General features: G+C 33.3%; 2 protein-coding genes across 2 annotated transcripts in view; one reads left to right on the plus strand and one right to left on the minus strand.

Annotated features, from left to right (window-relative positions):
- The first annotated feature begins 17,019 nt into the window (after nt 1-17,019).
- Nucleotides 17,020-18,293, plus strand: LOC126883988 (uncharacterized). Its single transcript, XM_050649760.1, has one exon. The coding sequence runs from the start codon at nt 17,037-17,039 to the stop codon at nt 17,850-17,852; it is 816 nt and encodes a 271-aa protein (XP_050505717.1). The 5' UTR covers nt 17,020-17,036; the 3' UTR covers nt 17,853-18,293.
- Nucleotides 18,294-18,776: 483 nt separating this feature from the next.
- LOC126883987 (protein pygopus-like) overlaps nt 18,777-24,841 on the minus strand; it is a 34,470-nt gene continuing 28,405 nt past the window's right edge. Inside the window, exon 5 of the mRNA XM_050649759.1 lies at nt 18,777-24,011. Coding sequence (XP_050505716.1) covers nt 23,891-24,011 — 121 coding nt within the window. The 3' untranslated portion in view covers nt 18,777-23,890. The remainder of the gene's footprint in view (nt 24,012-24,841) is intronic.

Consider the following 24,841-nt stretch of genomic DNA (forward strand, 5'->3'; position numbering starts at 1 on the left):
GCCACAACACAAAGACTACTGGAAACGGCAGAGATGAGAGTACTGAGAAGAATTACAGGAAATATACTGAGAGATCGAAAGAGGAGCGAAGATATTAGAAGACAATGTAACGTACAGTGTATAAACGAATGGACACTAAATACAAAAAAAGAATGGAACAACCACATAACCAGAATGGGGGAGACACGTGTGGTCAAAATAGCATGAGATAAATCACCAATCGGTAGAAGAAGTATCGGCCGACCGCGCAAAAGATGGAGTGACAACCAAGGAAGAAGAAGCAATCCCAAAATACAATGGCCATGACCTTTCTGACTCATTGATCGACCCTTGGCCACTCCGGTGCACTTTTGCCTGCTTCAGACCACTGCGTTCATTATGTCCTATGGTGTGTTGCTCTGATCGACTCTGTTATGTCTGCTGAGTAGACACACTATCATGTTTTAGGTCAATGGTCAGCAAACGTGGCAGCCATTGGCAGGATACTTTTTTCGTATTCAAAACTTCGTTCAAAATATGACTAGTCCGCTCTTTACTAATTCTTGTGGCCTCTGCCAATTTACACACCTCCACTTTACGATCAGCTAGAACCATTTCGTGCACTTGCTCCACATTTTACAGTGTAAATAAATGCATCGGTGTGCCATCCAGTCTAGATATACGGCCATTACGAAATTCAGGGAACCAAAATTTAACAGTGTCGTCTGAAGGAACATTAGTCCCATAATATTTATGGAGCGTTTCTGTTGTTTTCTTCGCCATTTTATTTCTTACATAATAATGTTTAATGAGAGATCGAAAATAGTTTTTCTCCATATGGTCATTTTCCAAAACACACCTACTTTATGCAGCTGACAAAAATATACTAATGGCAGAAAAAGGTTATACTTTCTAGAACCAATGCTTTTTGTGAGATCTAAATAACTAGATCAACTAACTTAGAATACTAAGTAATTTTTGAGATACAAGGCGTTAAAATTCAAAACATTAGTTAAGACAGTTTCAAGAAACTGTATATAATTTTTAACAGCGGAAATCAAAGAATTGGTTATTTAAATAAAAAACACTTTACACTCATGCTAAAATTGAAATATCCTCACCTCTTGGCAATAAGCCAACCTTTGCTTGAATTTCCACACGTTTTCAAGCGTTTCGGGTCGAATGGCGACTTCTTTCATTCAAATTGTCGATAGTATTTGGTCCACTTGTGGTAACATTATTATCCTTAATACAATGAATATAAAATGTTCTACGTGTAATTTTGAATAACAGTAATATTGTTATTAACTCGTATTAACCTTACCAAGTAAGTCAAGACAATAAGTAAATAAATACGACATTGAACTACACGTGTTGTTGATATAGTTTGATGGGTATAAATACAGACTAGGTGCAGACACAGGGATTCGCATTTTGTTATTAGACGTGTCGTAATATATTGGATAAGTCGGGATATTATTTTAAAAAATTATTAGGTTTAAGTCACCGATTGTGAATTGTAAATACAGTAAGGTCTCGTTTTATGCGGTGGATACGTTCTTCAGAAAAGCGCATATAAAAAAATCGCATAAAAAAAGACTATACTTGCATTGAAAAAGTAGGGATATGTTCCGTGGTTTTCTAAAATCACATAAAATTGTGGACGTTTGTCCACCAAAAATTGTGTCTGATGTTTTTTTTTCTCCATTGGGCCAAATAAAATCTTAAAGAAGAAATTAAAAACGCAGACTAACGATATTGAGATTGCAAAAACCTCTTCTTATGAAACATAAAACTTTACGACACTTCATTAAATGTTTCAATCCAGAAATCAAAACGTGCTGTTTATTATACTGCTACTTGAAATCAGCAACATTGCAAGACTTAAACATTTAAATTTAATTTCAAAACAGTTACAGGTTATACCTTTCAACTTTCAATGCGAAACTCAGATTGATGTAATAGCTACATGCTACATCATGTAACAAGGGGAATACTCGAATTGCAAATCCTCAGATTACTGACATCTGGATGGGAATAATTAATTATACTACAGTACCGGCTCAATTTATTAAACTCACAATAGAAATATCAGTATTTTTTAATTTGAAACATCTTAAAAGTATGTTTAAAGTCATTTGGAACTGCTGAATGGGTTAAATAGCAATTACTTAATAATCGTGCTACATAATTAAGTTAAAAATGGTGAAATTTTTGACTGAATTTTGAAAATTTGACAGATGGTAATAGAATGGGCTAAAAGGGTGCAATGACTCGACTTTTTTCAACTTTAGTTTTTTAGTTAATTAATGATTGGTGTTCAATTTTCTTAAATTTGCAGTGGTAAGTGTTAATATTGTTCTATGTTAATGTTAGTTTTTACTTAAAATTTGTTTAATTTATTTTAAGATATTAATAGAAATATCTTAATTTCTAAAAATCGAATATCTTCAATTGGATTTTTTTCATATGGGGAGTTCCACAGCTCTTTCTGTTGTGCAAATCTCTTCTGTTACTGCTCTATCAGAAAATATCGCACGTTGTCAAAGAGAAATAGCAAAAATATGTGTTGTATCTTAATCGTCAGTTCGAAGGTTGGTTCAAAAACCTAAAAAGAAACAATCAATTATTTTTAATGGGAAATAAGCCACAATTTTACCAAAAAAATAATTTTATTAACGTTTCGAAGCCCAAATCCAGGTTTGGGCTTTGAAACGTTAATAAAATCATTTTTTTGGTAAAATTGTGGCTTATTTCCCATTAAAAGTAATTGATTATAAAAAATGCCACAAGAAAATAGCTTCAGAACAACACTAAAAAGAAACAACCTGGTAGATCGATTTGGAGGGGTCGGTATGGCAGAAAGATTTCAGTTACCCCCAGAGAACAATGAATTTTAAAGAATTTGGCTGTAAAATACAGAAGAGTCACCCATGGCGATATAAGGAATAAATTGGAAGAATCAGATATTAATAGAAATATCTTAATTTCTAAAAATCGAATATCTTCAATTGGAATTTTTTCATATGGGGAGTTCTACAGCTCTTTCTGTTGTGCAAATCTCTTCTGTTACTGCTCTATCAGAAAATATCGCCAGTATCACCATCCTGTTCAGTATCAGAGTCCACTGTACGCCGAAATTTGTACATTATGGGGTTCAAATGTCATAGGCCAGTTAAGGAACCAATCAAGCCACCATCTATCACCACAAATGCTCAAAAAAGGCTTAGTTTGGGCCAATTTGCGTAAAGACTTTATAAGCATATACTATTTATGTAAATTGGCCGAAACTAAGCGTCTCTTGAGCATTTGTGGTGATAGTTTTGGTTCCTTAACTGGCCTATGATATTTGAATCCCATACTGTACAAATTTCGGCATACAGTGGACTCCGATACTGAACACTCTGCTTCTTCCAATTTATTCCTTATATAGGGGACTCTACTGTGTTTTACAGCCAAATTCTTTTAAATTCGTTGCCTTCTGGGGGCGACTGAAATCTTTCTGCCATACCGACCCCTCCAAATCGATGTAACAGGTTGTTTCTTTTTAGCTTTTTGACTCGACCTTCAAACTGACGATTAAGATACAGCACATATTTTTGCTATTTCTTTTTGACAACGAGCGACACTTTCTAATAGAGCAATAACAGAAGAGATTTTCTGAACAGAAAGATCTGTACAGTCCCCCATACGAAAAAATTTCAATCGAAGATATTCGTCTCTTAGAAATTGACATATTTTTAATAATATCTTAAAATAAATTAAACAAATTAAAAACTAACATTAATATTGAACAATATTAACACTCACCACTGCAAATTTTACGAAAATTGAACACCAATCACTAATTTAACTAAAACACTAAAGTTAAAAAAAGTTGAGTCATTGCACACTTTCAGCGCATTCCATTGTCATCTGTCAAGTTTTCACAATTCAATAAAAAAATGTTACCATTTTTAACTTAATTATGTAGCACTATTATTAAGTAATTTTTATTTAACCCATTTAGCAGTTTCATATCACTTTGAAGATACTTTTAAAATGTTTGAAATTAAAAAACTGATACTTCTAGGGTGAGTCTAATAAATTGAGTAGGGACTGTAGTTGTTAATAATATAAATTTTTGTAAGATAGACAAACCGCACAACTTCAAAATCGCACTAAAAAATCCGCATAAAAAGAGACCTTACTGTATAATGTTTTCTGAGTCTAAGTCTGAGTATAATCAGTAAGTTATCTAAGTCCATTACATTAGCGTTAGACGATGGGGTAGAAATTAAACACTGTCATGAATACAAGTACCTGGGCATGAGCCATGAAGATAACTCAAGATGGAACACCCGATGCTGCTATAAAAGACAGACACATACAGGGTAGAAAAGCCATATCCATGATGAACGGCATTCTGTGGGACCAAACAATATCTAAAACGAACAAACAGCTCATATACAATACCATACTTAAAAGTGTAATCACATATGGCAGTGAAGTTTGGTCACTGAAACAAAGAAAGGAGAAAATGTTACTAGTAACAGAAATGGACTTCTGGAGAAGAGCAGCAGGCAAATCAAGAAGAGATCGGATACCAAATGAGAATACGAGAAATGATGCGAGTCACACATACAATAATTGATGACATAAAAACAAAACAACTAGTACAGTACGGCCATGTACAGAGAATGCCAGACGACAGGATCCCTAAACAGATTTTGGCATGGACACCACAAGGAAGAAGAAAAAGAGGAAGGCCGAGAAGAAGCTGGAGGGAGGGAATTGAAAAAGGACTAGTGGAAAGAGAAATCCCTCCAGGTCTATGGTTAAGAGCATACAGTAGCAGTTCATCAATCGGGAGATAGTATCATACCCTTTTTAAAAAGTTCTGCGAAACTTTGGCAACAGTGGCGATATTTGACAATGGTCTAAGATCTATATTTTAACATAACTCATAAGCGCGCTAAGTGGAAGTAATAGAAAACAATTTTATTATTAGTAAATAAATATTTATGAAAATAAACCAAAATGGGTGAAAATTTTATGTTGACATAGGTATTTGCACGAAAGAGTAATAATATCTAAAACAATAATAAATTATCATTTCGTTGTGAAGCGAAACAAGAGCCGTCTTATTTTATTTAGTTCATAGAGCGCCAAAATCATTCCAACTAGTTCCAACACTTTTTTTAAAATAGAACTTTAAATAAACTTTTCCCATTTTTTTAAACTATTGATAATATGTATTTTTAGAATAAAAAAGTCTCCTAAAACTTTATATACTCGCATTACAATTCGAACTATTTTTACGTAAATACAGTGATGGGCGTGCTAATGACCGGCAAAATAGCGCAAAAGATGGAAAACATATTAAATTGTGAAATAAAAAGAAATAAAACTAGTAGATGATGATGGTGATGTTTGGCATGGAAACTAGTCCATTTGCCACAGATTTTTGCATATTAATTTATTATAAGTTATTAATTATGGTATATTTACGAACTGAAACTTGACTGTTACAAATCTAAATTATATATCCGGAAGCGTATAGATGATTGCATACGAGTTCAAATATTGATTTCTGATTGAGTGACAGGAGATGGGTTATGTTTGCTGGAAGTTGCACCTTACTTTTTACAAGGTTTTCAGAAAATATATCTGAAAGCGTTTTATTCTTAAAACATCCAAAAAGGATGTGATTAATATCACACTGGGAAATATTATCGCATGAGCACTTTCCTGATTCGATAATGTTGAATCTAGCCAGGTGAGCTGGAACAGCACCGTGACCAGTTTTTAGTCTAACGATAGTTGCAGCTGATCGTTTAGTTATGTTATATTGAAATATATGTGGTAATTCTGTTAAGGATGGTAACACAGGATGAATCTTATAATAATGATTATTTGAAGTATTCGCCAATACTTTCCATCTGTCTTTCCAGTTATAGTTTATTTTTTCATTATGAAATTTGGTTAGATCGGTGAGAGTGAAAATATATTCTTGTATACCAGAATGCGTGGAATTCTTAGCAAGCTCGTCTACTATTTCATTACCTTTTATCCCGCTGTGACTTTTTGCCCAAATAAATGTTACATTTTTGTTTCTAATTTTATGTTTAATTTCACATATCAGCTCACAGGTCTTACGATTTAATTCAATATTATTAAGTCCGCTAAGAACTGACTTAGAGTCCGAAATAATCACTCCATCTTGTATACCCTCGTGCTCCAGCCAATCCAGAGCTTTCCCAATAGCTACTGCTTCTGCGGTGTAAATAGAGCAATGCGAATGAAGTTTTACTTTAAATGACTTGTTTTTGGAAGGAATGTACACTGCAGACCCTACCTTTCCATCGTTAAGTTTAGAGCCGTCTGTGTAGATTATGGTTTTATTAGTGTATTCACTCAATATGGATTTCAATAAAGTGTTATTTATTTTAAATGATTCTGAATATTTCGGAAATATAATATTTAGTTTTTTGTAAATCGTGTCAAAATCTAATTTATAAAGTGGCTTGACATAGTTTGTTGCTAATGTAACCGGTAAATCATTGGTTTCCAGAAAAGTATCCGCTAACGGTGGAGAATTTTTAATTCTCCAGTAATTATTTACTAAATTTTGAATAGATAACTCATACAGCATACTCAGTAGGTAAGTCACTTGTTCTTGCTCTCAATTTTAGAACATATTTGGTTGCCAATAAATTTCTACGATTTTTTAAAGGCAGTTCATTACTTTCAGCAAGCAGCAGCGGACATGGTGTGGATTTCATAGCACCCAGAGTTATTCTCAAACTTTTAAACTGAATACGATCGATTTTTAGTAGATGCGTATTGCTTGCTGACCCGTATAATATACATCCGTAATCCAGAATCGATCGCACGTAGGTCCTGTAGAACATCAATGCTACTTTAGGATCGACACCCCACTTTCTACCAGTGACACATTTTAGAAGATTTATACCTCTTTCACACCTTTTTTTTACATATTGGACGTGTTTCGACCATAGTAATTTAGGGTCTAAGATCATACCAAGATATTTATACTCATTGACAACTGGTATATCATATCCTGACAGGTGTAAACTATCAGGTGTACGTATCCTATGTCTCGTAAATATCATGATGGCAGATTTTTCTGGAGATATTATTAGGTCATGGTTTTTAGTCCAGGTATCCACCAGTTTCACGATGTTTTCCAGAACCCTTACACAATCATCATATGAATCACGGATGGAATAGATGCATATATCATCGGCGTATTGGATACATTTTATGGAATCTGTATAAATGCCGTGTATACTCGCTGAAAATATGTTGAAGAGAATCGGGCTTAATACGGACCCCTGTGGTCATCCTGTATGAGCTATTCTTGGACCATGTAACTGATTCATATGGTCTCTGATATATAAAGTTCTGTTGCTAAAAATATTTACTATATTAGCGGATAAATTTGTGGACAACCCCAGTTCGCATAACTTTAAATGCATTATTGTTAAATTAACACAGTCGTAAGCGCCTTTAAGATCTACAAAAAAACACGCTAAAAATTTATTTTTAGAAAAATTGAGTTGGATATCTGTTGTTAAGTGACTTAGTGCATCTAATGTACCAAGACCTGATCGAAATCCGTATTGTGTACTTGGCAAAAGATTATAGTGTTCGACGGTCCAGTTAAGACGATTTTTAATTATTCTTTCGAAAGTTTTTGTTATACACGACAATCAAGAGATGGGTCGATAAGAGGTTGAAAGAGTTTTGTTTTTGTTTGGTTTAATAAAAAGACATATAATTGTTTCTCTTATTTTGTTAATGTAATTTCCTTCCAAAAGCCATTCATTAAATATTGTTATTAAGTACTTTTTAGCCTTGTCGGGAAGGTGGTTAATTATCGTATAAGTAATATAATCTGTTCCGGGTGCAGTAGATTTTGTTGATATAATAGCTACGTCCAACTCTTGGATGTTTATAGGATTTTCTAGTAATTTGAATTTACTAGGGTTGTATGATTTTACTTGCTTTAATTCGTCTTGGACGTATGGTGGGGCGAACTTATCAAGAAACTCTTCTATTAACTCTTTTGAGATTGGTTGTATTTTAGAATGATAATTTTTGTTAGCTAATTTATTAACAAATGTCCATATTTTACTGAGCGGTGTATTTTGATTGATGGTATTTACAAAGTTGAACCATGAAGTTTTTTGTTTTTTTGTGAATACAACCTTGCATTTAGCTTGTATGTGTTTAAATTTTAGATAATTTTCAAGATTTGAGATAAGATTGTACTCCCGAAAAGCTTTTTTTCGATGTGCTATTAAATTTTTACATTAATCGTCCCACCATACTGGAAGACAAGATTTTGGTTGGAATGATTTTTTAATACTCATGGAGGTATCTGCAGCTTCATTTATTGTTATTATTAAGTTATTAAACGTTTCCAGAGATGTAACATCTATTGATTGAATATCGGGAAGGCATGTTTCTAAGTGATTTTGAAATAGTGACCAGTCCGCTGAAGATTCTTTCCATTTTGTTGAGGAGTGAATTGTTATCGGAGTGTAATTCAAATCTATGGTGATTTGGATAGGGATATGGATTGTACCTAATGAGTCATTAAGGGGGTTCCAGGTGGTAAGACCTGTTAAATGAGGGGATATTAATGTCAAGTCTATCATTGAAGGTCGTTCGTTCGGTCTAGATAATTTGGTAGGTCTTCCGTCATTAAGTAGTATTAAATTGGTATTGTCTAAAGCGTCAGCGAGAATGTTTCCCTGTGCACTGTCCTGTACAGAGCCCCATCTACAGTGATGACTATTAAAATCGCCACCAATTAGAACTCTGCCTTTAATTTGACCAAATAAATTTTCCCAATCTTTGGATAAGACATTTATTTTAGGAGGTTTGTAAACGCACACTATTGATAATTTTACTGGTTCTATAAAAACACCGCAAACCTCTATGCTTGGATTATAATTAGTTTTAAATTTTATATCTGAAAAGGAAATATTATTTGCAACTAAAACAGCAATGCCTCCATAGCCGTCACGTCGATCAAGTCTAACAATATTAAATCCTTTAATATATAAGTTTTTATTTTGTGACAACCAAATTTCATTAAGAAGAATGATATCAATTGTATGACTTTCTAGAAAATTAAGCAAATTAGTCTTTTGTTTTATAATAGATTGACAGTTCCACTGCAGAATATTAATTGCTCTACGATTCCCCATCACTATCGTTGTCTGACAAACAAGCTAGTATGTTTTTGATTTCATTTTGAGTGACATTTTGTAATTCAGACGAGACTAGTTTGGGGTAAATTTGTTTAATTATTCTTTCTAACACAAAAGGGATTTCTTGAAGAATTTGTAACTGTAATTTTTCTTTATATGCCATAAATTCATCCCTATAAGGGTTAGGAATTATAGGGAGTGGCACTGGTTTTTTTGATTGAGAAGATGAGGGAAATTGTAGAGAAGTTTTACATTGAATGGGAGATTAATACTTTTTTTAGGTTTTGGGACGTAGGAAAAGTTTCCTGTACTGTCATTTGCGACGGACGGGAGTTGAGGAAAATTATTTAAATTGCTAAGCACTTCAAATTGATTGTGTGTCGTAATTTTGGCATAAGATGGGTTTTTTGCTATAAACTCAGCTTCTTTAAACGTGGTATTCTCAATCGCCATGATTTTTTTAATATTATATTGATGTTGATACGCTGGACATTGTTTCGTTAAAGATGTGTGTTCGTTTGTTTTACAGTGTAGACAATATTTAGGATTACTACAGCTAGAGTTGTCTTCGTGATCTTTGCCACAATTTTTGCACAAGATGGATGTGGCCTTACATTGCCTCATAGTATGACCAAATTAAAACAATTTAGGCACTGTACCACGGGGTATATATGTTACAGTTCAAGTTGATTATCCAGTTGGAGTTGACTCCAACTAGTTGGAGTCAACTCTAACGGCTGGTTTCAGTAAAAGTTGATTATAAATATAAAATGAAGATTTATATTCAACATTTACTAGTAAAAGTAGACTCCAACTAGGAAAAGTATACTCTTCCCAATGCCATTTAGTAAAAGTTGATTCTGATTCACACAAACAGCCGATTCTAGAAATTAAATGTTACTGAATATGTTCAAATTAGTCTAGGCTGTATCGTCGCCCCCGTTAGGTAAATTATTCCAGTTCGATTTTTTTGCACAAACTTACTCAAAAAGAGGTCCTTATAATGAATCCACAGGGTGTCAGATGGTACTGTGGTCGAAAAATTATTTAAACAATTTTTTTAAACAAACTCACAAAAAAAATTCATTCACGACAATTTTCTTTACATCATTTGGGTCATTCGGAGCAAAAGAGGTATTTTGTGATTTTTCTGTAAAATTTATTGTTCTCGAGTTATACGCGATTTAAAATTTGCAAAATACGAAAATGACCATCTTCAAGGCTTAATAACTCAGTTAAAAATTATTATGAAAGTCCGAAAGTCACCAAATAAAATTTTAACGACCCCCCTACAAGATACTGAAGAAATTTTTGTTATTATTTTATTACTAAGCGGTTCATATTTTTAATTATTAACAATAAGCGCTAGGAGCGTATTGATGCAGCTATAAATGTGAGTTCGAGTGAGATGCATCATTGCACCATTTTGACATTTAAAAATTCAAACTTCTGTCAAACCACAAAAGTGTCAAAACTTTTTTTGTAATTTACTGCTCACATGTCATCACCATGACAAGGCGAAAGTTCTTCTTCTTGTGGTGCTTTCTCCTTTAGTGGAGGTTAGCGACTACACTGGCAAATCTGTCTCTGTCCAATGCAGCTCTAAACAAAGATGTTGAATCAAGGCCGGTCCAGTCTCTGATATTTCTAATCCATGAAATCTGGCGCCTACCGGGACCCGTTTTCCTTCAATCTTACCCTGGATGATCAGTTGCGTGAGGCGGTACTTTTCATTTCTCATTATGTGTCCCAGGTAGCTAACTTTTCCGACTTTAATGATTTTTAGCAGTTCCCTATCTGTACCTATTCTCCTCGGAACATATTCTTTGGTGGTGGTGTGGGTTGTCCAAGGTTTTCAAGTCTCTTCTATAAAGCCAGAGTTCAAAGGCGTCCAACTTGTTCATCAGTGTTGTGTTGTGTCCAGGCCTCCGTTCCATACAAAAGTATTGATCACACATGGCAATGCAGAAAACGACATCTAAGGCTGATATTAATGCTACTGTTACAAAATAAGCTTTTTATTTTGATAAACCCCTGTCGGGCTACCTCTATTCTCGCTCTTGACTTCTTGTTTATAATCAAGTTGATTGTTGAACCAGCAACCAAGATATTTGTACTGGCTTACGTATTCAAGCTGTTGGTGTTTCACATATTTATTGGAAGAGGTAAATTTTTGTTCCCTGATATTCTTATAACTTTGGTTTTCGCAGCATTGATCTTCATCCCCATTTTTTCACAACTCTCAGTAACCCTGTCCAACAGTATCTGCAGCCTATGGTCCGAATCAGTCATTAATACTGTGTCATCTGCATAGCAGATGTTATTTACTCTCTGACCGTTTATCCTGATTCCTTCTGAAGGGTGCGATAAAGAGTTCGCAAATATTACCTCAGAGTAGACGTTAAAAGTATGGGTGATAGCACACAACCCTGTCTAACACCTCGTTGTATTTCAATTGGCCTTGACGTATTACCATTGGTCTTTATGATTGCTGTCTGATTCCAATAAATAGCCTCTATAATTTTAGAATCTCTTTTGTCGACTCCTATGTCGTTCAATCTTTCTATCAAGGTCTTGTGCTTCACCCTATCGAACGCTTTCTTAAAATCTATGAAACAAATAAAAAGGTCTGCTTGCTGATCTTTGTATCTTTGCGCCAGAGTTTGAAGACAGAATATTGCTTCTCGTGTCCCCATACCTTTCCTGAAGCCAAATTGTTTTTGACCGGTGACCTCATCACATTTTTTATATTATATTCTGTTTTGTATGATACGCAAGAAAAGCTTCAGAATGTTATTTAATATACTTATAAGGCGGAAGTCCTGGCATAATTTGGCGTTCTTCTTTCTAGGCAGTGGTATGAAGACTGATCCAAGCCATATTTTAGGGGTAGTCCCTGTATTGTAAACATTATTAAATAGTCCAAGAAGAAGGTCTAAGTTTTCCTCGTTGATTAACTTCAATAGCTCAGCTGGTATTTCATCTTTTCCTACAGATTTGTTGTTTTTTAGTTGACGTAGAGCATATTCCAGTTCGGACTTCAGTATTGGAAGACCTTCGTCGTTTTCTGTGTTTAATGTAGGAGGTTCTCTGATGTCATAGAAGAGTTCCTTTATACAGTGCTAGTCAAAAGTCCGTACCCCCCCTCGTATCTTTTGAACGGTTATACTTATAATAGTGGAATTTGGAGGGAGGAAATAAACGGATATAGGCTTCTTAACTAGTCATGACAGGTGACGTTACAGCGCCACTATGACAGATAATTTTAAATGGGACCTTATGGCATGTGATACCTCGTTTGAAAGGTATTGAAAATACCTATCCAGTCATACTATTTTTTTGGGTTTAAGTTGATTTTGATTTTGGTGAATAAATTAAATAAATATAACATTGTAGTTTCGTATTTAACTAATAAAAATTCAAATGTCCGCCTATGGTTTTTTTGTCAAAAAAGTTGACGTTTTTCAGTTCTCTAGTAGTTTTTACGTCAACGTCAACCTTTTTGACAAGTAATCATAGGCGGAGGTTTGAATTTTTATTAATTAAATGCGAAACTACAATTTTATATTATTTCATTTATTCATCAAAATGAGCTTAAACTCAAACAAAATTAGTATGACTGAATAGGTATTTTCAATACCTTTCAAACGAGGTATCACTTGCCATAAGGTCCCATTTAAAATTATCTGTCATAGTGGCGCTGTAACGTCATCTGTCACTATTACGTCACCTGTCATGATTGGTTAAGAAGCCTACATCCGTTTATTTCCTCCCTCCTAATTTCACTATTATAAGTATAACCGTTCAAAAGATACGAGGGGGGGTACGGACTTTTGACTAGCACTGTATAGTCTTCTCACATGTTTATTTGTTCTTCAGGGCTTGAAATCAGTTTGCCTTCTGCGTTGATTAGATTATTTGGTCCTTGTGAGTATGTCGTGCCTGTGAATTCTTTGAGTTTCTTATACAGATGGAAGTCATCATGTTTTTTATATAAGTTTTCGATTTCTTCACATTGTTCTGTTATCCATTTTTCTTTTGCAATTTTTATTTTTTATTTAATGGTTCTATTTAATGCTTTGTACATTGCTTTGTGCTGTTTGCATTTTCTTCTTTCATCCATTAAATCCAATATTTCCTCTGTCATCCATCTTTGCTTCCGTGGTCGCTGTTTTGTGAGCATTTCAGTTGCCGTTGCAAGGGCGTGTCTGATTTCCTCCCGAAGGCGAAAGTTAAGAATGTTTAATTATATGAAAGTGTGCTAAAAAACAGTGCGAAAAAGTAAAACCCATTTAAAATACATTGTTACTTCAGACACACTTTAAACTCTTCATGTACTGCTATCTATATTTACAATTTTCACACAATAAAACCTTTACCTTTTACATAATATGAGATAGAGTAGATAAAAATTATTTTTGTGAATTTGGTTAACAAAAATTGGTTAAACAATTTTTCGACCGCGGTACCGCGTGACACCCTGTTTATTTGTTATAAGGATTGTTATACGGATGTATTTCTTTGAGTAAGTTTGTGCAAAAAATCGAATCAGAATAATAATTGACCTAACGGGGGCGACGTTACAGACTATACTAACAAGTAATTGAAACGGTCAAATCAAAGAAATGCACACTCATCAAAATGCACTTGAGATTCTCGTATAATCAACATTTACTGAATCGATCCAGGAAGAGTCAACTCCAACTAGTAGAAGTTGATTTAAATTTTTAAAATCAACTTTTACTGCTCGTTTCAGTTGGAGTTGACTCCAACTAGTTGGAGTCAACTCTAACTGAGAATCAACTTGAACTGTAACATATATATTGTTCAACTTGAAACCTTACCAAATCTAGTGTAATATATTGAGGAATGATATTTCCTTCGAATGTTAAAATTACCATTTGTCTAGGAACAAAAACAACCTCATTATCTGAATCGATAATTTTTCTTTGTAATAAAACTAGTAGAGTTGTTAAATTTAGCGATAGTAACATATAAATTAACATTATATTGATTTATTGTTTACATACAGGATTTATTGTTTTTTGTATCACATGGTATACAGCCAACTACAGGAAAACTTTTTCCTTGTGGATTATTATATTGATTGTTTCCCACATTTAGACGTATCAGAGGAGTATGTCAACTAAAACTGTCACTGTGACAGTGCCATTTCTCAAATTCGTTCGATACGTCTAAAGGTGAGAAACAATCAATATAATGTCAATCTATAAGTTACTATCCCTAAATTTAACACCTCCACTAGGTTCATCTCTTTTTATCTCACAACTTAATATGTTTTCAAATCTGTTGCGTTATTTTGCCGGTTATTAGTGCGCTCATCACTGTATACTTACCTATAAGTAAAACTCACAATTAACAATAATCTATTTTTTCAAATAGTCCAACAACTTACTTCTATTACACAAAAATATAATAAATTAATTATAAACTAATTACTATAATATAAATCTATAATAATATACTACTGCACTGAACAGATATCGATACAGACAGAACAGATATCTGACGCAGATTTCTCAAAATAACAGTGACATTTTCTCTATGTTGACTAATCAGTTATTTAGTTATAATGTGTTCGATTTCTTGTTAGAGATAAAAAATTTTAGTAGTTCCAATATGACACAAAATCTATGCATGGGATAAAAGAGTTTATTTGAAGAAAGTGTATTTTTTATTCTTCTTTAGTTATAGAGTAATTTCCACATACTAACATATTTCTCAAATTGGGCTCTATACCGCCATTCTTAAATAGACATAAAAGAGTCTAAGGCATATTAGTTAATTTTGTGATCAAAAGGACGAAAGTAGACATTTGATCTTTCTTACGTTCTGCCGTGTTAACTCAAAAGGGCGTAACTGCAATTTTTATTAAAAACGAGTTTGATGTCCCACGCGTTAGTTAGTAATCTTTTCTACAAATCTACCTGAGTTTCGTAGCCATATCTGCAATAAAACCGGATATATACTGCTTAAATTAATAGCCGTATCTGAATTTTCTAAAATGTTAGCTTTAAAAGCCGCAACTGTAAATGTTAACACAAAAAGCCGTAACCAAAAAGTTTTCGGCAGATACGGCCTATTCACTTAACATTTCAAGATATTATTATGTTGGTACGAAAAGTAGTAAACTGTCAATTTACTTTATTTCTAACCTTACTTTTTCGTGTTTTCATAGAATGTGTTTAGTTTGTTGTTCATAATAAATATGGATAATAATTTTGCAGAAACAACTAGTAAGTATATTTTCTACTAATTTATATAAAAAGTTAAACAAATACAAATTGTTACCTTGTACCTATGTGTCAAAGTATATATTTTTGGTTCTGAAGTTATTGTAAATTGATTATCTCGAAAATAAGGTTATGTCACTTTGGTTTTCACACCAAATAGGTATTTATATTATGTATGTTCTATTAAAAACTATAAAAATAATTATTGCTTTGTCAAATTACTTGATGAAAAAATTTGTTTCAGCAGAATTTAGAGGACGAGGTAAAATGTTGGTGGACCTGGCTTTAAATTCCGCAGAAACAAATAACGAGCTGTCGAATATAGCTCAGTCAGATGTTGAATCTGACGTGTCTGATGACAGAGATAGAGACTACCTTCCTTCAACATCTTCCTCAAGTGAAGAATTTTGGGACACAGATAATAACGTTAGCGACCAAAATATACATATTATTAGCAATATCCTATTACAACCTGCTTCAACAACGAGCTCATCAGCTATTTCGGAATTAAATTTAAACAACTTATTGACAGATACGGAAGAACATCGTACTACCAATAATTATAACTATTTTAATAATTTAATTCACAGTATTATACAAAGCGCAATAGACAAATCAGAGAGCAAAAAATACACTAAAAAGGGACAGTTAAGAAAACGGAAAAAAATAGAAGCAAGTTTAAGTGAACGACGTTCAATAAAAATGCAAAAGTTAGTCAATAAACACAAAATATCTGGAAGCTGTTTGGCTACTTGCAAGAAAAATTGCAGTAATAAAGTTTCAACTCTTCGACGGCAAGATATAAATAGGCAGTTTTGGAATCTTTCCTCCGAGGAACAGAAAGCTTTTTATTCAAGTTCCATTTTAAAGATTCCCAAAAAAAGATGCGCAACTAGAAATTCAGATAGTTCTCGGCGCTCTTTTACATTTATCTACCAGTTAAAAGATGAAGAAGGAATACCTCAAAATATTTGTAAAGTATTTTATCTGACAACTTTAGGACATCATGAAAAAAATGATAAGCCAGTTAGAACAGCTTTAAAGAGTTCCCAATTATCGCTTAAACCTAACAAAGATAAACGAGGAGGCAGCTTAAAAAAATTTGACAGAGATTTAATCATTAGTCATATACAGTCCTTTAATCCTACGACATCGCATTATAGACGAGCACATGCTCCGAACCGTTTATACTTGCCTAGCGACATAACTATAAAACTAATGTATGAATCATTTAAAGCAAAGTACAATATTCAATGTTCGTATTATTTATATCGTCAAATCGTTAGTGAGCTTAATATTTCATTTGCAAAGCTTGGAAACGAAGAGTGTTTTACTTGTGAAAAATACGAGATTCATAAAAAAGAAAGCTCACACGTGTTAGATGACGGTCTAGTTTGTCCTGAATGCGAAACATATAAAAATCATCGAGAAAAATTTATAAAGGCCCGAGAGATGTACTACGCTGATTCCAGATCGTCGGGCGATTCTAGAGTTTATACAGCTGATCTGCAGAAGGTATGAATTTTATTTTGAATAATATCTGTTATATTTGACCTTACACAATTTTTTGTAGGTGATTATGCTCCCAAGATGCGATACTTTCAAAGAAATTATATTTACTCCTAGACTGATAGCCTTTAATGAGAGCTTTGTTCCAGTTGGTACTTCTAAAACTTCTACAGTTGCTGTTCTATGGCATGAAGCTATTTCTGGAAGAAAAAAGGCTGATATTGTTAGCACATTTTATGCATTTTTAAACAAAATTAGGGATTCCGAAGAAGTTGTTATTTGGCTGGATAATTGTTCCGGTCAGAACAAAAATTGGTGCTTGTACACATTTTTTGTGTATGCTGTAAGCTCATTAGAATTGAACATTAGGAAAATAACCCTAAGATATTTTGAGTCAGGTCATACATTTATGGCAGCTGACTCATTTCACCATAGAGTCGAGCAATCATTAAATCGAAAAGGTAAAGTTTATGACTTCGTTGATTTTGTAGATGCGGTTAAAACGTCAACACGTAATGTCGAAGTTATCGACATGGCTTTTAATGATTTTTACAACTGGAAAGACGAATCATCTCAATATAAAATAACAAGGTTGGTCCCTCGTCCGTACCTTCAACAAATGGTGGAAGTTCAGTTCATCAGAGGTTTCCATACATTTGGTTATAAAACTAGTTTTGAAGGAGAAATCATAAGTGCCAATTTTTTAAAGGCTAATATCCAAAAAAATGGCATTGCAAAACCACTCTCTATCTCTCAACCACGAGGTATTACCATGGAAAGAAAACAGAATATAATCACTAAAATTGGTCAAATAATGCCCCCAAATCGCATTGCATTTTGGAAAAATATTTTTGTCAGCGAAAATGTGGACACAATTGATGATTAATATAATATAATAACTAGTTCGGAGTAGAAAATTAAGTATTAATCATTAATATTTGTTTGACTGAGTATGATATTTTAGTTAGTCTGTATTATTGTTGTTTACTTTTTTAACTTTTCCTAATTATTAAGAATAACTTACGAAATTAATACATTAATATTGTAACGTTCATTTGTTTAATGCAATAAATATTTTCAAAAAATCATGTAGTTACGTTCTTAATTATATACCTCATGTTAAGTGAAAAAGGCGTATCTGTCAAAATCTGTCAAAAGTGTTGTTTTCCCAAGTTAATACTCTACCAAAATTTGTCACATGATAGTATAGACCTATTTGTTAACTTCTATATGGTACAAGTCACAACTTTTTAAAAAATCACGATTGCCTAATCAAAACCACTAAAACTGATTTTTCTCGCAAACTAGTTTAAAGCAGATACGCCCTTTTGAGTTAACACGGCAGCGTTATAGTCTGTAGCAAATGGACTTTGTCCGATGGCAAACACACACACACACACACACACACACACACACACACACACACACACCGCCATTATTAACTATATTACGAATATGTGTGCCAAATATCTCAACAAAATATTCAAAATTAAAGCCGCAATCTTGGAACGTGTTTTCCGTTTTGATGACGCGCTACTGTAGCCTGTTAAACAGAGAAGAATGGCGGTTAGGAGTAGGAAGGCGTCGGAGAACGCTGTAAACTGATAGTTTCTAGATGTTATCTGAACCGAAAAACAGTTTTATTTAATAAGGACCAAATAAGCAGATTAAATACCAACCCTCTGCATTCATCAGCAAACACTGACATACACTTTTGACTTAATACATCCTCACAATATTTTTACCAAAAGCCACTGTTAGCTTTTGATTTCTTTAAAACCGTAGCAAACATCAATAAAACAACCGTTAGTTTTTGATTCAATATTTTTACTAAAATTTACACATTAAATTCTGTCATTTACATACATTTGAGTACATTCAATTAAATAATAGTGTATATAGTGCCGTAATCAATTTTATTATGAATTATGCTTCATATTGAATGTATTAAATTATCTAATACCAAATGCTGCTTTATTCTCAGTAAAGTTTATTTTAATTATGTGATACCTAGTAATTACTGAATCATAATTTAAGTTACTAAAATTTTGGTTTAATATATCCCCACAATATTTTTATATTAGGTACTGATATTCCAGCAATGATTTTAAAACCTTAACAAACGTCAATAAAATCACTGTTAGTTTTTAATTCAATATTTTTACTAAAATTTACACATTAAATTTTGCCATTTACATACATTTGAGCACTTTTATGTAAACAATAGGGTTGTAATCAATTTATTATTAATTATACTTCATATTGAATTCATGAAAATATACCTATAATACCAAATGCTGCTTTATTATCGGTAATGTTTATATGTATTCTGTGATACAGAGCGTTTACTTTGTAATTAGATATACCACATTGAAGGAAGCGCTAAAATCGGCAACATTGCTTATTATTCCACTACAGTATCGATGTTTAATCGTCCATCGGCAGATTCAAACAAATAATTTAAGTTCTGAAACTACTCATTTACAAGGAGTAGGTAACGTAATACCATTCTTAAATTACTGGCAACATTAGTTGCTTATTGCTTACTATTCCTCGTTCAGTGCTCCCTTTTCTTTAACTTTGGAACCACACCGCTCAGCAAGAGTAAGAGCCCGTTCACATGAGAGTTGCTTAACGAGAGTTTTGATAACGCGCGATTACAACTACATACATTTTACTTGATTTTAATGACCTAAAACGCGCGTTAGCATGTGAATGGTCTCAAGTAACTAGGATCCCAAGTGACTATGCTACACTCTTAATGTTTATAAATACATGTGTATTAAATTATCACAATCCAGAGCTGATTGCATTTGGGAAGCCGGCAATGAAATTGATACTCTAATGATTGCTCATGCCGCTGACACTTTTAACTGTTTACATGTCTATAAATTATAATATCGTATATATGTAGCTTATTCCATGTGGGAAGCACGCAGTATTGCCATTTTAAGTCGATACATCTAATCGGCAAGTTAACACAGTGTATCTGGTAATTACTGAATCATAATCTTCTTCTTTGTGTGTCATGCTTGTTTTCAAGCGTTGATTATCGTGTTATTAACAATGTTCTCGGTCGGCAGCTATGTAAAACAATTCCTCGAAGTTCGACCATAATGAATGATAATGTACGTTACCAAAATCGTATATCAGGAGTTATATTACAAAATACAGAACACATTTGAATGATTTTTAATATATTTGACCTAACACAAAACATGCAGATATACCTTGTCAGTATGTGGATTCAAGTTTTTATACATGTGTACACTATATCTGTATATACAATATACCTGTACAGAATATTGCAGTTAAGCGAATTAAAATAAAAAAGGTCGTAGAAAAAGTATAGTATTCTACTCGCATGTAATGGTTATTACTCACTCTGATAAATTACTTACGACACTCGCCTTCGGCTCGTGTCGCAAACTTAACCATCGTGAGTAAAACCCATCATTACATGCTCGTTGAATAATATGCTATAACACAATATAAGTTATAAATTCCAATATACACAACAAATGCGCTAATGTCACTGTCTATGAAAATGATAAACGTCAAAATTCATAGTAAACAGGGTATCAAGACATGTATTGTTTATCCTTGTTTAACTTATTGTGGTGTATATGGACAAGCGACTTAATTTTGCGATACTAGTTTCTGTGAGTAAAAAAGAGTAAAAAGTAATTCGTGAATAATTTCATGCATGGGAAAAGATACGAGTGGAAGAACTATATAAGTGCGATGATTGTAATTTTTAGTATAGAGTACATATACTGTTTTGTATTAATATTTTGAAAATTTAGGGGGTTATGTTGTCTTAGTGTATCTATGGTTGTCTATCATAGATGGGTTGTGCGAGACGGAAACTGTTAAGATTAGGTTAGGTTAGGATTCTTCAACCGGAGAACTAATAATGTTAAAAAGTGTGTGCTAAGAATAGAATAAATATAATAAATAGTATTCTAATATAATAAATTAATAACTAATTAGTCTTCGCTGACCTCGAATTTTGAAGACACGCCTATTTTTTACTACAATTCTCCACAATGACTTTGAATCGATAGAAAAACGGCGCGCTTTTAGTTTTATGATTATTCTGTAAGTACACTTTTAGCAGGCAATAATACACGTGAATAAAAGTTGTAAATAAATACAGAATATAAATCGAATCAAGTATTTTAATTCCTTTAACAATGTATATGTACATATCTTAATTATTCGAACCTAACACAAAACTGAATTGTAGCAAAAACGATGTCGGATAATTACTTACTTCAAACTTTATTTGGTAAAAATATATAAATCGCTAAATAAACTGGGTTTATTTAGCTTATTAATTATCATATCAGTTTTAATAAAATAAAAATAAGTATAGACAGTTAATAGTTACAACGGCGGATCCAGAACCGATTTTCGGGAGGGGCCATTAACTTTTTTTGGGAAGGGATATCAGGAAGTCTGGGGGTAATTTTTAAAAATTACGGTTACAATGGTGAGTTTTCAGGCACTTTTCATACACTTTGAGTGCCATAAAGACATTCAAAACTTATCCTTATTAAAGCTAGTACCAATTTCTACACATTTCTTCGGATCCAAGAGCAGTTCTTTCAACAAGTTTAATACTACTTTTCCCAATGCTTCTCATTTCAGACCTTGTTCTTTTCCTCTTTCTTGATTTTCATTTATTTTTATGTTCCCATAAGCGTCAATGAACTTAACAAAATTTTCACGAATGTTGTTATTGTGTATGTATCACAAATTGAGAGAAAGCTGTTCCACGTGGGATACGTCGGTCATTTCGTCAAATAGGACAGAGTAATAATTTGCACTTTGAACCTGATTCATTATTTGTTCAATTATTTCTTCACCACAACATGTTATCAATTGATTTTGACTAGGCTGCTAATGTATGTTACTCGGGAAGATGCTGTGAATATGTGTTGTTTAAGAGCCTTATCTCCTGATGCGATTTTAAACCTTAACAATTCCCCTCATTGCTAGGTCCCACCATCTTCGTCCAGAAGCAGAAGGTCATCATCACGATGGCCTCTTAGAGAAATATCATCACGATGGCCTCTACTATTGGTCGTAGTCTTTCTCTATTTTCTTGTATCTGTTTAGACCTCTGAGAGTCTATCTGTTTAATGACAGACTTTTGCGAGTACGACAACTTTATAGAAAATCCAGACCCACTTGAAAGCACTCCTTGTGGTATGCTGTTTTTTCATGGGTTTGTATGGATCCGTCTTTGCCCATTAGTTTGGCGAAAAATGTTAAAGATTTCGTGACAAGGCTTTGGGCTGTCATTGTCATCCCTTTATTGTGACCAAATTTTTTATTAGAAAAATAAAATGCAATATTTGCACAACAATCCCTTTTGAATGTGCAAAAGTACTAACCAACTCCTTTGTTCTATAATTGCTGATGACCCAACTAACGCTTCATTTCTTTTTTATTCTTTGTGTGTACAGAATATGGAAATTGATACGATTTTGATGGTTGCCAAGGTCGTTTTAACAATTGGTACTTTGTAAAATTATCAACATTTGGGATTTACAAAACATTATATGTCATTATTGAAGCTTCTGTTACTGGTTTTGTTCAATTCTACTTCTGAAGACATATTTATCCCCTGTTTTGTAAATACAGTAGAACCTCGCAAATCCGAACTAATTGGGGGGACAGCCTGTTCGGATTCCGAAAAGTTCGGATTATCCGAAAGTTAGCCTTAACTAGTAGTTCAAAGCTTTCATTGTGATTTTGAGTAGCCAAACGTTCTCGCAAGAGTGTGGACAATATTTTTGGACTCAAGTTGACTACGAGAGAACCAAAGTAAATTTGTGTTTAACCTTTATAAACACTTTATAAACCTATAATTAAAGTATAATATTTATTTTTAAGAAATTTTAAATGTCAAAGTCCTAGTAATCTTACATTGTCCAATTTTCTGGCTTTACTCTGTATAATAAACATGTTTTTAAGTTTTTGTCTTGAATTTTTAAATTTTTTTCACTCCCCGTTGGTTCGGATTTGCCGAAAGTTCGGATTCGCGGGGTTCGGATTTACGGGGTTCTACTGTAATATATATGTGTTTGAAACTAAAAAACTTATATTTTATATATTATATATGGGGGCCATGGCCCCCTCCCTGGATCCGCCCTTGAGTTACAATCAGTAGGCTCACAATCACCAGAATGCTGTATGAAGAAGTTTAATAGTATAAAATTATCAGATTTAATAATAAAAATGGTTTAAATACATGTAAAAGTGATTTAGTATTGGTTAAAAAATAAAAACCCGTAGCTATCAATGAACTGAACCATTTTGTGGCTATACGAAAAACCAAACTTATAACCTTACTACAATTTCTGTTTTGATTAAATACAGACAAGATATCACAATTTAAGCACAAAATACAAGTAGTACTTTAAAACCGATCAGCTTTGTTCAAATTCGTATATTGTGGCTATACGAAAAACCAAAGTGACAACATTACTACAATTTCTGTTTTGATTCAGTAAAGAGAAGATATCACATCTTAAGCACAAAATACAAGTAGTGCTTTAAAACTGATCAGCTTTTTCAAGTTCCAAGAGCTACTTAAATGATCATCAGATCCATTTCACATAAAACTCTTGGTAACAGATAAATGAATGATAATACATGTAAAAGTGATTTAATATTTGTTAAGAAATAAAAACCAGTCGATATCAATGTGTTGGACCATATTGTGGCTATACGAAAAACCAAAGTGACAACCTTCCTACGATTTCTGTTTTGATTCAGTAAAGAGAAGATATCACACCTTAAGCACAAAATACAAGTAGTGCTTTAAAACCGATCAGCTTTTTTCAAGTTCCAAGAGCCTAGTTAAATGATCACCGGATTCATTTCACATATAGCTCTTAGTAACACATAATATTAAGGCTTAAACTTCACTAGTGGGATGTTTTTTGACTGTAGACACTTGTCACAAACCCATTCTGCATACACTTCCGCTGTGAGAAGCTGAAAAGCTGCTTCGGTCAAACCAGTACAACCTCTGAAAAAATATATAAAACTATTAATTTAAACATATTTACAATAAATAAAAAAGAAGAGTATTGTAACGGAATAGTTAATTTCGACCGACCGCAAGTAACGGTTCCCACGCCTAGAAAGATCGAGAAAACAGCAGACATGACATAAGAGAATCGACCAAGCGGTGCTAGAGATGAGCGCGAATCTCTCCTGAAACTTGTAAATAAATATAGTCTAATATAAATCCGAACCGTGAGTTTTATTTTAACTGTGATATTGCTACATTGGTCTCAGGTATGGGGTAATAAGTTAATTTAATATAAAAGTTGTGGGCCGGCGTAGCTCAGGCGGTAGTATGCTTGACTCGCGTGCTGGTAGGCCGGGGTTCAAATCCCAGCGCCGCGCCGGCAAGAACAACTAGACATTTTTAAAATGTCTGTAGGCCCCAGATCGACTCAGCCTAAATAAAATGAGTACCTTGGGTAAAACCAGGGCTAATAATAGTCGGTTGAAGCGGTTACCTTCCTTGTACACCGTAGTCCCTTGATATAGCAGACTACCCTGCTATAATCCCAAAGCCGCGTCAGCGGTATAAAACAGGAGATTATTATTAATATAAAAGTTACTTTAAAATTTTTGAATACGCTTTTCTTTTGATATTCTAAAATTTTTTTGACATTCTTAACATCTAATACCGTTTTTTATATGTGCGGCATTAGATACCCACTCATGTAAATTTATGTGTGTTCACTCATGTAAATTTATGAGACGTGGCTACCGGAGGGTTAAAGATAATGCATAAAAATGTAATTTTACACATTTAAGTATGTATAGCATTAAATATCATAATAT

Source organism: Diabrotica virgifera, chromosome 4, assembly GCF_917563875.1.
Source record: "Diabrotica virgifera virgifera chromosome 4, PGI_DIABVI_V3a".
NCBI classification, from domain to species: domain Eukaryota; kingdom Metazoa; phylum Arthropoda; class Insecta; order Coleoptera; family Chrysomelidae; genus Diabrotica; species Diabrotica virgifera.

Coding starts and splice junctions, on each gene's coding strand:
- LOC126883988 (XM_050649760.1), top strand. CDS start 17,037: ATGCTCCCAAGATGCGATACTTTCAAAGAAATTATATTTACTCCTAGA.